Source organism: Chelonoidis abingdonii, chromosome 19 (assembly GCF_003597395.2).
Source record: "Chelonoidis abingdonii isolate Lonesome George chromosome 19, CheloAbing_2.0, whole genome shotgun sequence".
In the NCBI taxonomy this organism is placed as follows: Eukaryota; Metazoa; Chordata; order Testudines; family Testudinidae; genus Chelonoidis; species Chelonoidis abingdonii.
In genome coordinates, this window is record NC_133787.1 from 22,730,613 (window position 1) to 22,744,691 (window position 14,079).

Consider the following 14,079-nt stretch of genomic DNA (forward strand, 5'->3'; position numbering starts at 1 on the left):
GGGTCATACAGTAATAGCATTATGGATAGGTTCAGGTACTTGTTTAGCAGGACACAGTCAATTTAAAAATCACATTTGCCTGACTTTTTTATTTTAATCTACTATTGTTACGACATGATGTCAGTTGTGTTACTACAACTAAAAGGCATGAGGAAAAAAATTATTTGTTCACCTGGGGCACTTGATACCACTCAGTGCAGGAACAAATATTTATCACTACATTTTCACTGTTTCCCCTGTTTGAGGGGTCTTTCACAAAGAAACTGGGGAGAGAAAAACATGTTTAAAAAGGAAAAAAGTGATTTTAAGACCGCAAAACTGGCTGGAGAATGGTGAGGTGGCATAGAATCTGAAACTACTTTTAACTTTTTTTTTTAATTTACTAGATTTCAAATTGATCTCTCTTTAACACTGAAAAAACAAAACAAAAAAAAACATAATAGAAAAACTGGCCCATCAGGAAAGTATTCTAATTCCCCTGGGTCAGTGGTTGGCTCATATCCTCAAGAATGAGAGATTATATCCCTTATAAAATCTGTATAGTATAATATTACCATGGATGTTCTCACAAATAATAGAAAAATCTATTACAATTTTTTTAAAATCCAGCTAAGCTTTGGGTTTCAATGCTATAAGACATGTGGCTAGTGAGACAAAGGCAGCTGGAAGACAAAGCGAGTTAGCCAACTGAGTTTGTCAGCGGAAGGAGGCAGGGAGGTAGTTTTTTCTTCAACTTGCTGATACTCCACAAGGAAGAACCTGCTTAAGTGAGGAAAACAGCATGTCAACAACACCACTGCTAGCTCTTCTTCTGCCTGCACCAGTGGGGACCTGGCCAAACAGGCATCCTGACCCTGGAGTCTTCTACCAAGAATCTGGTCTTGACCTGCTGGGAAGGTGGCCTGCATGACAAAGAAAGCCAGGCAGGGGGAAACAACTGACATGAGAGCTGTTGGCTGGTGTAGTCCCTCAGGAAGCAGGTAAGAGAGTTGCAGAAAGAGGTGGCTTATCTGTGTAGTATCTGGGAGCATGAGGACTTCATTGACAGGATGCACATGAGACATCCAGGACAAAGAATACTAACCAGCTAGAGAAGACTACAGTGGCACCAGAGGAAGGAGGACTGGCTGCCACTTCAGGCAGTAGATGGTGCTCCACCACCATCCGGTTGCCCATTGTGACAGATTTTTGTTACCAATTTGCCTGCAGGCATCAGTTGATTAGGCTGATGCTTCAGGATCTTTGTAGGGAGGAGATGAAGCACATCAAGGGTCTAAGTTTTAAAGCTTTATTAATAAAATAATAAAATACAGCAGAGAGTGCTGGGAACACTTCCATGTTACTCAGGGGAAGAAAGAACACATTAGAGCCCCAAGCTCTAACCCACTTTTATACTTACACATGCACTACCCAAGACTGGCCAGGCCTGGGTGTAATGTAAGAAGAAGAGTGGGAGGGGTGGACAGGAGTTCTTCCCCTAGGCCCAGGTCATCCAGGGAATCTGCTGTAATTTCCAAATTACTCCAGCTCTCAGGAGGGTTTTTAAGTCCTGGTAATGGGGCGAGACTCACCACTGGAGCACCTCCTGTCGGTCATCCTGGGAATTAGCTCTTTTGACCCAGAGCACCCTCTGCAGGCTGGTGCCTCGCTGCCACTGGCCCCTGTGTTCCTTCCAGACATGTCGTCCCTTATCCTTGGGCGCTGTCCCCTAGCAGTACACCCACTCTCTAGGTCTCCCCATGCAGGGGAACCCCCACCCACTATCCCTACTGCCAGTCACCATCTATCCCCCTTTCACTGGGGCTGACTGCAGTCTGTATAAGCCAATCATCACAGGCAAGAGGGTTTAGGACCGGCTGCCTCTGCCTACTCTGGGCTACACCCTTACATCCTAGTACCTTTCTGGCCTTTATCAAGGCCTCCAGCCTAGGGAGTTTCCAGGCTGGAGCTCCCCAGCTCCTCTAGCCTTTCCCCAGCCCTGCTGCATTCAGGTACCCTGTTCAGCTCCCATCAGCCAGGCCCTCCTTTCTCAGCAAGCTAGAGAGAGAGTCTTTAAGCTCTAGCCTAGCAGCCCCTTTACAGGGCCAGCTGTGGCCTGATTGGGGCATAGACCAGCTGTGGCTGCTTCCCTAATCAGCCCAGCCTTGGTGCTTTGCCCTGCCGCAGCCCTCTCCCAGGGCTGTTTTCAGCCCTTCAGAGCAGGAGCGGGTGACCACCCCACTACACCTGGGTTCCTTTGGGGGTGTTGTTGTCCAGCTGCTGCTTTTTGTACCAGTCTAAATTAACTTGCTGTGGCCTTCTTGGCTGCCCAAAACACACCGGTTTTGGATAATTGGATTTCCCTTCTGTTGGTCTTCACCATCGCTGCCTCATTTGCTCTGTTTTCACTGCTGTTTTGGCAGCTCTGCTCCACTTAGTTCTTCTCTTCTCACAACCGGGCAGCTGTAAATTTCTTGTTTGTAAATTTCTCATTGAGCCCATGACCTTGGGCCATGGCCAGCGTCTTATCTTCACACAGAGCTAGCTAAAGTGCCAAGTTAGTCTGCTTTTTTTCCCCCCCTACCCTCCCTTGGCCTCTCGTACCACAAAGAAATGTTTCATTCCCCACTTACACACCTTTGACCCTCCCCAAAATGCTTTGCAATGCTTGCAACAGCATTAGCCACATACAGTGCTGATCTGCCTTCCCTGGGGACTCCCTGAGGGAAGGGGGCAGTGGGGTGTGACACCATCCATTGAGGTCAACAACTAGAAATGCTGTACTGGCAACAGGAGAAGTGCAGATCCCAATATCTGAGAAGCAGGAGCCACCTGTCTCCAAGGGTCAGGGGCCACAACCTGCAAGAGAAACAGATGTAGGTACTGGCAGTTGGTGACTCTCTTCTGAGAAGGATGAAACTTCCATCTGCTGATCTGACCAGATATCTTGGGAGGTTTGCTGTGAGCTTGCATCCAAGATGTTATGGAAAGGTTGCTGAGGCTTATCCAACCCTCTGACCACTACCCCATGCTGCTCATCCATGTAGGCACTAATGATACTGCCATCTGTGACCCTAAGCATATCAGTAGTGACTACAGATCTCTTAGAGACAGTGAAGTAGTTAGGGGCCTAGATGGTGTTTTTGTCCATCCTTCCAGTTGAGGGTAAGACCCATTCAGGGACATATATATCCTGGAGATAAATGCATGACTGTGCAGATGATGTCAAGAGGAGGTCTTTGGCTTCCTCAACCATGGGATGAAGGGGGACTGCTAGGAAGAGACAGAGTCCACCTAACAAAGAATGGGAAGAACAACTTCATACACTGACTCTATGATCTAGTGAGGGGGGCTTTAAACCAGGTTCAAAGGGGATAGGTAGGTATAAGAGTCTGACAGATGACTAAATGTTTAGGGGTGGGGGAAATGGTAAATTACAATAACGTATAGGAGCAACAAGTGAGAAATTAGTGGGGGAATCTTCTCAACTGCTTAGATATCTATGCACAAATGCAAGGAATATGGGGAATAAACAAGAAGAATTGGAAGTCTTAGTACACAAGCTAAATTATGACCTAACTGGACTCACAGAGATCTGGTGGGATAAATTTCATGACTGGAATACTCGTATAGAAGAGTATAGCTTGTTCAGGAAGTCTGCGCAGGGAAAAAATTGAGGAGGTGTTGCATTGTACATAAAGAACATATATACTTATTCTGAGATCCAAGAGGAGGTGAGAAGAAGATAATGTGTGAAAATTAGGGGCAATGTCATGGCAGGGATCTATACTAGACCACCAAATCAGGAGGAGGTGGTAGAAGAGGAATTTCTAGAAAAAATAACAGAACTATCCCAAACACAAGACCTGGTAGTAACGGAGGACTTTAACTATCCAGACATCTCCTGGAAAAGTCATACAGCAAAATAAAAAATTTGTTGAGGACAACTTCTTATTTCAGAGGGAGGAAGAACAAATCAGGGGGATACATGGAATAAATTTTTTCATTAATATGCCCAGTTATTTCTCCTGACTGAATACAGATTATTTAGTACACAGTAACATTTCTGAGTAGTTTGACTATTACCCTTCAGTGTATGTTATTTTAATTTCATCTGCCATCAGACTGACCATTCATCTAGCTGTGTTAATTCCTTTTTGAATATTTGGTTAATCTACATAATTTTGTGTCATTTTTAAAAGTTGCTATCTCATTATTCACCCTTTTCCAGATAATTGATAATCATATTAACTATAATTTATAGTACTGATGTTTGGGAGCGCTTCTTGGTTAACTTTTTGCAATGTTGAAGATTGTTTATTCCTAGTATTTGTTTTATGGATTTTACTCACTTTTTAATTCATGACAGTATTCACTCTCTGACTTCTTATTTTGCTTGATAACCTCTTGTGAGTGACTTTGTTAAAGGCTTTTGAAAAGTCTAAATAAGTCACATACAAAAATGCTAAAATAAAGTTATTTAGATTGCAAAGTCAAGCCTTTGAAAGAAATGCTAGAATTAAGATTGCATGGAATCTTAATTCTGCCCATTAGTGCGTATCTATTCTGATAGTCTTTCCATGACCATATATTATTTTTCCACAGAACCTGTGTCTCATCCAGTTGGAGGCAGTGTTCAGTGACTGAGTTACGTTTTCAACATTCCCTTTTATCTTCATTGGTTAACATATAGCCTCACCTTATTTACTGTACACCATCCAAATCCTACAATGAATTAATTTCCTCATGGTGCTCATTACTGTAATACAATATCTGAATGCCTCATAAACATTAAAGAATTTATATTCACAATGTCCGTGGGAGCCAAGAGATTATTGTTATCCTCATTTTACAGATGGAGAAACTGAGACGAAGAGTGGTGTCTGAGATCAGTCAGAAAGTCAGTGTCAAGATGAGAATTCCGGATCTCCTGAATTCCAATCTTGTGCTCATTCATCCAGATCTCATTGCCTTATTGTCTGTGGTACTAAGTGGCCTGAGCTTCCACTGATTTCAGTTATAGTTGTGAGTGCTTAGTAGCATTTCTGAAAGTTAGGCCCTACATATTTCAAGCACCTAGAAAAATTAAGAACACATTTAGTGGCCACCTGTCAAAATTTGGTTTAAGTAACTTGTCCAGCATCATAAAGGAAATTTGTGGCAGAAGCAGGGAGAGAACTCAGTTCTTCTGTGTGTGTCATTAAACCAGCCTTAACCATAAACCCATCCTTTCTCTTCTTATCTTACCCTGCCTCATTCTTTACACACTTTCAACTTCTAGAGCAAATGTGGCAGAATTCCTGCAAAGAACCACAATATGCAACAATCCTGATTCATCCCCAGAGCACACTGAAACAGTAGGTTAACAATGAATGATACAGATAGCAAACCTTTTACTGATATGCATCTGACATGCCTTTGATGAAGTGGGTATTCACCCACGAAAGCTCATGCTCCAATACGTCTGTTAGTCTACAAGGTGCAACAGGACTCTTTGCTGCTTTTACAGATCCTGACTAACACGGCTACCCCTCTGATACTTTTACAGATAGCATAGCTAAGGACAAACATACAGCAGGTTCTTTCTGAAAGGCAGCATGGCTATGTGGATGAGAGTCATACCAACAATCTGCTATATCAGACATCTATATTCTACTCCCAGCTTCTGTGAATGCTCAGTGTGGCACTGGTCCACAGGCTGACTGAGGGGAACCAGACTTGACTCTCTCTCTTCCACTGCTACAAAGTTGCTCACAGCAGCTGGGTTAAATTTCTGCACCCTGGGGTTCCCAGTATGATGCAGCTATTGCAGCTGTAGTCTGGCCTTACAATGTTCAGGGTTTTTGGCATGCTGACAAAATGAAATTCTAAAAACATAAGACACAGTAAGGAAAAAGTGATTTTCAACAGCTTGTAACTGCCAAATCTGAATAGAATTTCATGAGATGAACAAAAAACATCTGGTCCCTGGGCTTTTCCCTTGTCAAAGATCAAAACCATGTTGTAAGCAATGGAGGTAGTAGAGCTTCTCAGAAAAAGGCATGTATCACCAAGGAAAAATGTTTGCTTGTCTAAATGTAAGCATCACTGTTAGTTCCTCCTACATAAAAAAATTGTGAAACGAATGTTAACGTTGTGAAGTCAAGCACTCAAAAGATAGGAAATGCCAGTAATTAACTGAATGAACCAGAGTTCTAGAAAAATAGTCTGTGATCAAGTAATTAAAGATTACGCCATTATGCATATACACAAAGTGGCCGAATTAAAGTTTCATAGGCAACCTTAATTCTGGCATTTCCTAACTTTTGAATGCTTGATTTTGGAAGCTTTACTTTCTTTTAACCTCATTTAAAAAAAATATAATTTCTTTGGGCTTGATGTACATTTTTCTGTAGAGTATCTGATCCACTCAAATAATTTCTTATATTTAAACACTGTTTATCTTGACTTACTTCTTCCATAGGTCTACATGCTTTGTGGGTATCTAGTATGCTTCAGTGGCCTCCAAGCTGATGGTCTTAACTAGAGTCTTCTTTATATTTTATTCCTCTGTCTCTCTCTTCTAGAGAGTTTAATATCACAAAGCTAGCGAAGAGGATGCTGAAGAGAATGCTTGGAGTGCACTTTCACTTCTGCTGCTTCATGTATGGGGAACTCTGCTAACACCCTGGCTCAGAGCCAGCGAGCCACTTCTCTCTAAATCTTTTCTTAAAGCCTTACTCTTTTTTTAGCTGAGGACTGACTCCTGTCAACATTTTGTGTTAATGTATTAAGGAAGTTTTTTTACAAATAAAATGTATTACATGGCCTGTAGCCATGTTACTTTGTGCTGTGCTCTTGTAAACAATAAACTCACAAGTCAGGCAGCGCTGGACTACTTCAGCAATTATGGAAAACCTACAAGGAACTCCAAGGTGCACCAGAAGGTAGCATTAATAATTTAGTACTCTCTGAAACAGTATTGAACCAATATTCTAGCATTGCATATGTCACTCTTCAGATGAAATGTAAAACCTCAGTCCTGACCACTTCTGCTTATTAAAGATCCCACAATTATTTTTGGTGTGTGCAAAAGTAGGAAACAGGGTATTAACAAAGGCTACATTTCAAATTGTGTAATTACATCCCATCTCTCTAAATCCTCCCTGCAGTTCTACAAATATTTTTCACTTTCTGTTAATAGATGCAGTTTCATCCTTGAAATAGCTGTATTTTAATGGTAGATGTGAGTCCTGTGAATAGTTTATGTTTCACTGTGACATAGTGGAGAAAGTTTGTGTAATCTGACTTCCAGCTACTGGAGTTAGGGAGGTCAGGAGCAAATAATAATGAAGAAGAAATAGGGCCACCAGAGCTCAAGATCTTCACATCCACTTGTTATTGGGTTAGATTTTCTATTAAATCATAGGTTTTCTTACTGTAATAATGGTGGTTTAAAAATCTCAAGAAATGTAGATTTTTTTTTTCATTTCATTGCACCAATTAATCATACAAGCTTCACTCACATTGATTCTCATGTCCCACTGTGCATTCCTAAGCTTCTGCACATGGAGACTAGACTACTTACCTGCCTAAATGTTTGCCCTATCAGGTTCCTTGTTGTCAGTTTCTGATATGCCTTTGTCACGCTGATGGGTCTTCTCTTTGGGGATTATATTCATGTGTGTTGGAATTTAATCGTTTTTAACACAGGCATTGTTACTGATCTATTCACTGTCCATTAAGACAGGTTTCAAAGTGGTAGCCATGTTAGTCTGTATCAACTGTTTGAAATGGGCCACCCTGATTACCACTACAAAAGAGATTTTTTCCTTCTGTTAATAATAGCCCACTTCCACTTTAATTGAACTGTCTAGTTAGAACTGACCACCCACTTGGTAAGGCAACCTCGATCTTTTAATGGAGAGAGAGAATATATATAATCGATATCTATATATCTGACTACTGTATTTTCCAGACCATACATCTAAGAAAGTGGGTTTTAGCCCATGAAAGCTTATGCCCAAATAAATTTGTTAGTCTCTAAGGTGCCACAAGTACTCCTTGTTTTTGTCCATTAAGCAGCATGCTTAAGCCTCACAGGTGCAGTGGCTCCTCCCAGGGGGCTGGGGGCGATGGAGACGGGATGGGTAGTACACGAGGAGAGCGGATCGACCACCTTTCCTGTCCTTCATGGCGGTATGAACCCGCAACTACGGCACTGGCGAGAGGCAGCTACACTTCTCCTGGCGGCCAGGAGCGGGGCGCCGGCCCGGCCGGTGCGGTGCCCGCTAGGCCCCTTTGACTACGAGATGCTGCTGCTCCAGCGGAGCCCTCGGAGCGGCTTCCTGCCCAGAGCCCACGTCTTCCCGGGCGGCCTGCTGGAGGCAGCCGACTTCTCTGTTGACTGGCTGGGGCTGCTGCCCGCTTTACCCCGCTGCGGGCTGGGCTCCGTGCGGCCGTCATCGCCGGGCGGTAACCGAGCTCCGGTCTTCGCCACCGACCGGGCTAGCCTTGGCTCACCGCTGCCGGGGGACGTGGCCTTCCGCATCTGCGCCATCCGGGAGACCTTCGAAGAGGCGGGTATCCTGTTGCTGGTGTCGGGCCCGGGCCCCGCCTCTGATCCTGGCCCGGCCCGCTTGCTGCCTCAGCACCACCTGCCGCCGGCCCCGGAGCTTGCCGAGTGGCGGCAACGGGTGCAGCAGGACCCGGCCTGCTTCCTGCAGCTCTGCCGCTACCTACGCTGCGTCCCCAACATTTGGGCGCTGCATGAGTGGGGCAACTGGCTGACTCCGGTGCCCAGGGCTGGCCGGGGCCACCGGCGCTACGACACTGCCTTCTACCTGTGCTGCCTTGAGGAGCGGCCTCCGCACGCGTCGCAGGACGATCAGGAGGTGACAGGGTTCCAGGTAGGTTTCATAACCACAGATAACTTATATCTTTCTCTGTACTTCCCTTACATCCCATTGAAACTGTAAGCAGGGCCCAGGAGGGGCCACCCCTATGCAACACTTATTTCCTTATCCCCCCCCCCCCCTTCAGACCTCCAACATAGTGCTGGTCAAGTAGGTGATTATCTAAATATACTGCCTATAGACATCTGGTAATCTGCACCCTTGTGCAGCACTATTTGGAGTTGATTTGCCATATTCCAGATGTCTGTACACCTACTGACATTCTGAAACCTATTATATATTACATATTTTGTACAAGGTAGGAGGTGATTGGATTTTAGATGATTAACCCATATGCACCCACATGTCATGTGATTAGTGGGAGATGTTAGATTTCCGGAGGATAATTACATCAACCACAGAAGACCATCAAAAGGTGACCCACTTCTAGATCACTGTATACTGGTGGCCCTGGTCACTTTTTGGGGATAGACTGTGTGTTCATGTTAGGTTTCTGTCCCTTTCTTCAGGGCTCTGTTTACTGTCTCCACAAAGAGAGAAACTCTTTTGCATGCTTTTCCAACACAAGTAACCCTCTGATAGGAGTTCAGACTGGGGTCTTCTGCTCTCGGTCAGTTACTGGGTAGGGCCCTTTCCAACCCCAGGAGGCTCAAGAACTTTTGCCTGCCGCCTCCTGCTCTGTTCACTGGATGGTTAGTTAATCCTACCCTTTTATGGAACTGAGTTCCTTACATTGTCCAGCTGAGAGTATGGGCCTGTCATGGGATGCTAATTAGCTGCTTCAGTTTCTTCCTAGAATCTGTGTCTGCGATTTTCTCTGGGGTGGGGGGTTGGCTGCTCCTTGAACTATTAAATGGGCAGATCCTCCTGTTACAATCACCCATCATACACCCACATTATGCAGTATTAGTGGGATGTGACCCTTGATAGTCTATATGCTTGGGGATACTCAGGGGTGGTCTCAAGACAAAGATGGTTGTCTAATAACTGTGGTCCCTTATACAAGGTCAGTACAATTTTTTGACACTACCAATGTTTCTTTGTGAGTATTTGTCTCTGATAAAAACTACATACCATGAAACACAATCCAAAGTTTAAAACATCAGAGTACTTGTTTTGAACAAGTTAATATTTGATTATAAATATTTGTTTACTTTTTACCAATATCATATCAGAAATTTATTGTGGATGTCATTTACAAGAATATGGAATAAAAGGTGTGTCAGTAAAGGCCCACACACCATAGTCTTGATACATTAAACCAACATTTAGGTGGTAATGTAAGAATTCCGTGCATACAGAAAATACAATTGACATGAAGTTAATACTCTGTATCTGGTTTTTCTAATTTCTGAAAACTGCATGCTCTCCTTGGCTAAGAGGCAAGTGGTCTGAGGTAGTTTTCCACTTAATTATGAAGGCATTTGTAGCAATTCTATAGCTGAATTTGCTTTGAGTTTTGCATTATTCAGTGAAAGTCTTTATCATGTCCTGAAAGTAGAGTTAATATCCCCTTTTAAAAACAACATTGAAGTCCAAATTTGGCACACCTATGTGCAGTCCTCAAGTATCTTATGAATTAAAAAAAAAAAATCAACATTTCTGCAGAAGAAATATTTTAAAATTTTACCATTTTGAAAGTGTGTGTTTGTGTGTGGATTTTTTTGGTGTGTGTATAACTCACCAGTACAGTTCCATTTCACATTTAAATTAGTTCAATCTCAAACTGCGGGCAACAAACTGAAAATTATACCTCTTTTTGGAATCCAGAACACTAATAGAGTAAACTGTTCAGATAAGATGTTGTCCATCCCAAGGTTCACACAAGGCCTTCTTTGCCACTGCTAAGGGTTTCAGTGAGGTTTAAGCAATTGATAATATTTTCTTCTTGAGCTCTTTTGGTGAAATTCTATTTCAAGTTTGTCTTCGTTTTACAGTGGTCAACCCCTCCAGAAGCTATTGAACTCTTTAAGTCTCAAGAAATATGGTTTGCTCCACCTCAGTTCTATGAATTATGTAGGCTGTGCAACTTTTCTTCACTTCATGACCTGCATAGGTTTGGTTCTGACCGTGCTTTAGAAGGGTGTGAACGTTGGATGTCCGTTACTTTGGCTGCTTCGGATGGCTACATTCAGCTGTTACCAGGTAAATTAACCAAGTGAAACAGCTTTTGTTACCATAAAAGAGCACTGGAAGGGATATAAACCTTTGAGCTTTGGGGCCAACTGACTACTAGGGATCCAGAAAAGAGTTTCCTTGAGAGTAGATTATCCCATAATTGCCTGTTGCAGGATTTCTTCCTCTGAAGTCGTTGATATTGGCCATTCTTAGGATACTGGACTAGACACACCACTGATCTGATCAGTATGGTAATTTCTACATTTAATCAGATTGTCAACGAGTATTGACTCTCATACAGGGTATTGTGGGGGGCATTAATATTTTAATTTATGTCATACTTTTCATGCTGAATGATATGATTATTTTATTTGTTTTTAATTTTTGTCTGCAGGATGAGTTAGAGCCCTGTCCTACTGGCCTTATTTGGTCAATGGAGCTGATCCTGCACTTCTTGCTAAGCAAGTGTCCCAAACATTGCAGTATCCCGAGTGATTATTAGCTAGTCCATCTTTTTAATCTTTATTTCTTGCTGCTACCTGCCTATTTAAACATTTTAGTTTTTACCTTCTTTTCTCTCCTGTTGATTTTTTTATTTTCTTCAAAAGGGCATCAATTGTATCTTTAGGTTGCTATTTTCTGCTTCTTAATATCTTTGTTTTTTTCTGGTCATCTTCTCTCTAATTTTCTTATTTATTACAGTTGGTCTTTCTTCTGCCGCCTAATTTCCTTTATATATTTTCATCATATTACGCTTGCTCTCCATAAAAGGCTGGACAACTCCTTCCACCTATTCTGTTCTTAGTCTGCTGCAACTTCTTGTGTAAAGTGGGAAAGTCACTTAATCTCTGCCTCATTTGTCCATCTATAATATCTAATTATTTATGTCAAGGATGCACTGATACCATATTCATGAGATGTGTACATGAGGTTCTTGGATATTTCTTTATTTGTATGTAATAAAAAAAATGACATTTTAGTATCTGGAAAAACTGCCTTTGAACTTGAATGTTCTATTGGATTCCAGATTTATTGCAACATGTGGAACCTGCGGTGTTGAATCCCTGGTGGCTACTAAAGAATTTCATGGCCATCTTGAAATTGGGGAAAGATTGGAAGTAATTTTCTTTTAAATCTCATTGTAGTCTGAACTCCATTCCCACAGATTTTCAAATACTGATAATAAAGTAGCTTGTTGTCCTAAAAATTGCTAGATCACTGAAAAATAAAATTATTGAATTAAAACTTAATATTTTTCAGGAGATGAGCTGTATCCGAAAGATCCAGATTATACAGGAGAAAAGAAACTTTTTTTGTCAACAGATAAGAAGATTGAAGAGCTAATGAAAGAAGACAGTAAGCTTCACCGAGTTGTAATACACAGCCTTAACAATCTTACTGTCCATGTTAATATCCAACCAAAATATAAACACGTCAATCCACTAAAGATGGACTCTAATATAGTTGGAAGTAATGCAGATTGCAATAGCAGACTATAATATGCCATCTCTTTAATTCAGTATGTATCAAATTTCATATATTTTTATTTTAGTGCAGTTAGTCCTTTGTGACAGTTGCTAAGTGGTTAGCCCTGGAGGCTGAAGTCTTCATTTGCCAAAGAACAGGTCAGGTACATCATGGGGTCAACAGTACAAGCTTCTTTATGTTGCCATGCCAGTGTATCTCAAACAAGATCAGGCGAGGCTACTTTGGGTAAGAGGAGGGTTCAGACTTCATATATATTTAATGCTTTGAAACTGAACATATGTGCCAGTTGTGATGTGGACAAATGCTCACTGAGAACTTGATGTAAACTACCAACTTAATTCATGTTGTTCACCAAAGAGCCATTATATGGTAATAATATTTGGGCATTGACAATTTATGTAATAAAAGTGGACTAGTCTGTAACCCATGTCCCTTGAACAATTCAGTTCCCTTCTCTCACTGAGTGCTGAAATATTCTTGTCATGCTCAGAATTTAGCTAGCTCTTCTATTCTGCTTCCAAAAGATATCTTTTAGATCACATTAATGTGTTAATGTGTCTAGAAATGTAATTGAAGGAGTTTTCCATTGTATGACTGCATTTCCCACTCTTATCTTTGGGTCTCAATGTGTTCATTAAGTTAACTTATTTGCCAACATTATTTTGCTTTTAATTGTTTAATAAATGTTTATTTTCAGTAGTTTTATCTGTATTACTTAAGGTGTACTGAGGGTTGAGAGATTTATTCCCTTTAAAATTTAAGTTTATTTCCAAATTAAGAACAAACTATCAAAGGACTGGTTTGGCAGCAGTCATTCCATTTAATTAGTACCATATTTACTTTAAATGAAAGATTTCAACAACTTAAAAGATGAAAATACTGTTTACCGTATAGTTCTGAGAATACAGAAATTAATGTTACTGTATGAACAACTGAAGAGGAAAATGTAGAGCCCTGAAAACATTACTGTCCTACGTCAAACATCCCACATTTGCTCCTTGACTATTATACTGGTTGTATCTTGCCTTGCTATCTTTGTCTCATGGTGTGGGAATACAACTCACATAGCTCCCAAACTGTTGTTCATTTCTGCTACTTTTCTTCTACAAGTGGAGTTTTCAGAGCAAGACCTAGTGATATGAGATCTATATAAAGGTGCTCCACGTTGTACCTAGAAGGGAGGAGAGAGGATAACGCTGGTCTACAATTTTTGAGAAGTCATCTGCTTCAGAGATAAAATCTGATATTTATTATGTATTTTGATGTGCTGAATTCAAATATAACAATTAAAACAACTGATTGGCTACTGTTTCTAAGATATTTAAGTTTTTACATTTTATCTCTATGTATATTGTGTAGATAGAGTTGTAATCATAAATTGTAAACCTAGGTCTTTTCATGTATTTATGGTTGCTTTACATGATAGTATTTCACCTGTCCTGTTTATGTAACACTTTAAAAATCAGCAAAAGGGTTATATAAATAAAATTTATATTGAAACAAAAAGGCAAAAAACAGTACATAGTTTACTCCTATTCAGTACTCTACTCGGTGCTTCTTTGGCTTGTCTCTTGTATTCGTTAAATGGAGACATCTCTTG

At 41.3% G+C, this 14,079-nt stretch overlaps 2 protein-coding genes across 2 annotated transcripts in view; one reads left to right on the plus strand and one right to left on the minus strand.

Moving 5' to 3' along the window:
- Positions 1-6,547, minus strand: part of ANKRD27 (ankyrin repeat domain 27) — a 103,093-nt gene extending 96,546 nt beyond the window's left edge. The window contains exon 1 of the mRNA XM_075073622.1: positions 6,432-6,547. The gene's annotated coding sequence lies outside the window, so the exon portion shown is untranslated. The remainder of the gene's footprint in view (positions 1-6,431) is intronic.
- A 1,600-nt stretch (positions 6,548-8,147) lies between these two features.
- On the plus strand, positions 8,148-13,178 carry NUDT19 (nudix hydrolase 19). The gene is made up of 3 exons (XM_032773374.2): positions 8,148-8,867; positions 10,811-11,018; positions 12,252-13,178. Exons 1-3 carry the CDS (start codon positions 8,160-8,162, stop codon positions 12,488-12,490), a joined length of 1,155 nt encoding a protein of 384 aa, XP_032629265.2. The 5' UTR covers positions 8,148-8,159; the 3' UTR covers positions 12,491-13,178.
- Positions 13,179-14,079: the final 901 nt, after the last annotated feature.

What these genes read in the sequence shown, in the direction of transcription:
- NUDT19 (XM_032773374.2), top strand. Translation starts at nt 8,160, where the DNA reads ATGAACCCGCAACTACGGCACTGGCGAGAGGCAGCTACACTTCTCCTG. An exon ending in AGGAGGTGACAGGGTTCCAG is followed by an intron (nt 8,868 to 10,810) that starts GTAGGTTTCATA and finishes TTCGTTTTACAG; the next exon opens with TGGTCAACCCCTCCAGAAGC. An exon ending in CTACATTCAGCTGTTACCAG is followed by an intron (nt 11,019 to 12,251) that starts GTAAATTAACCA and finishes AATATTTTTCAG; the next exon opens with GAGATGAGCTGTATCCGAAA.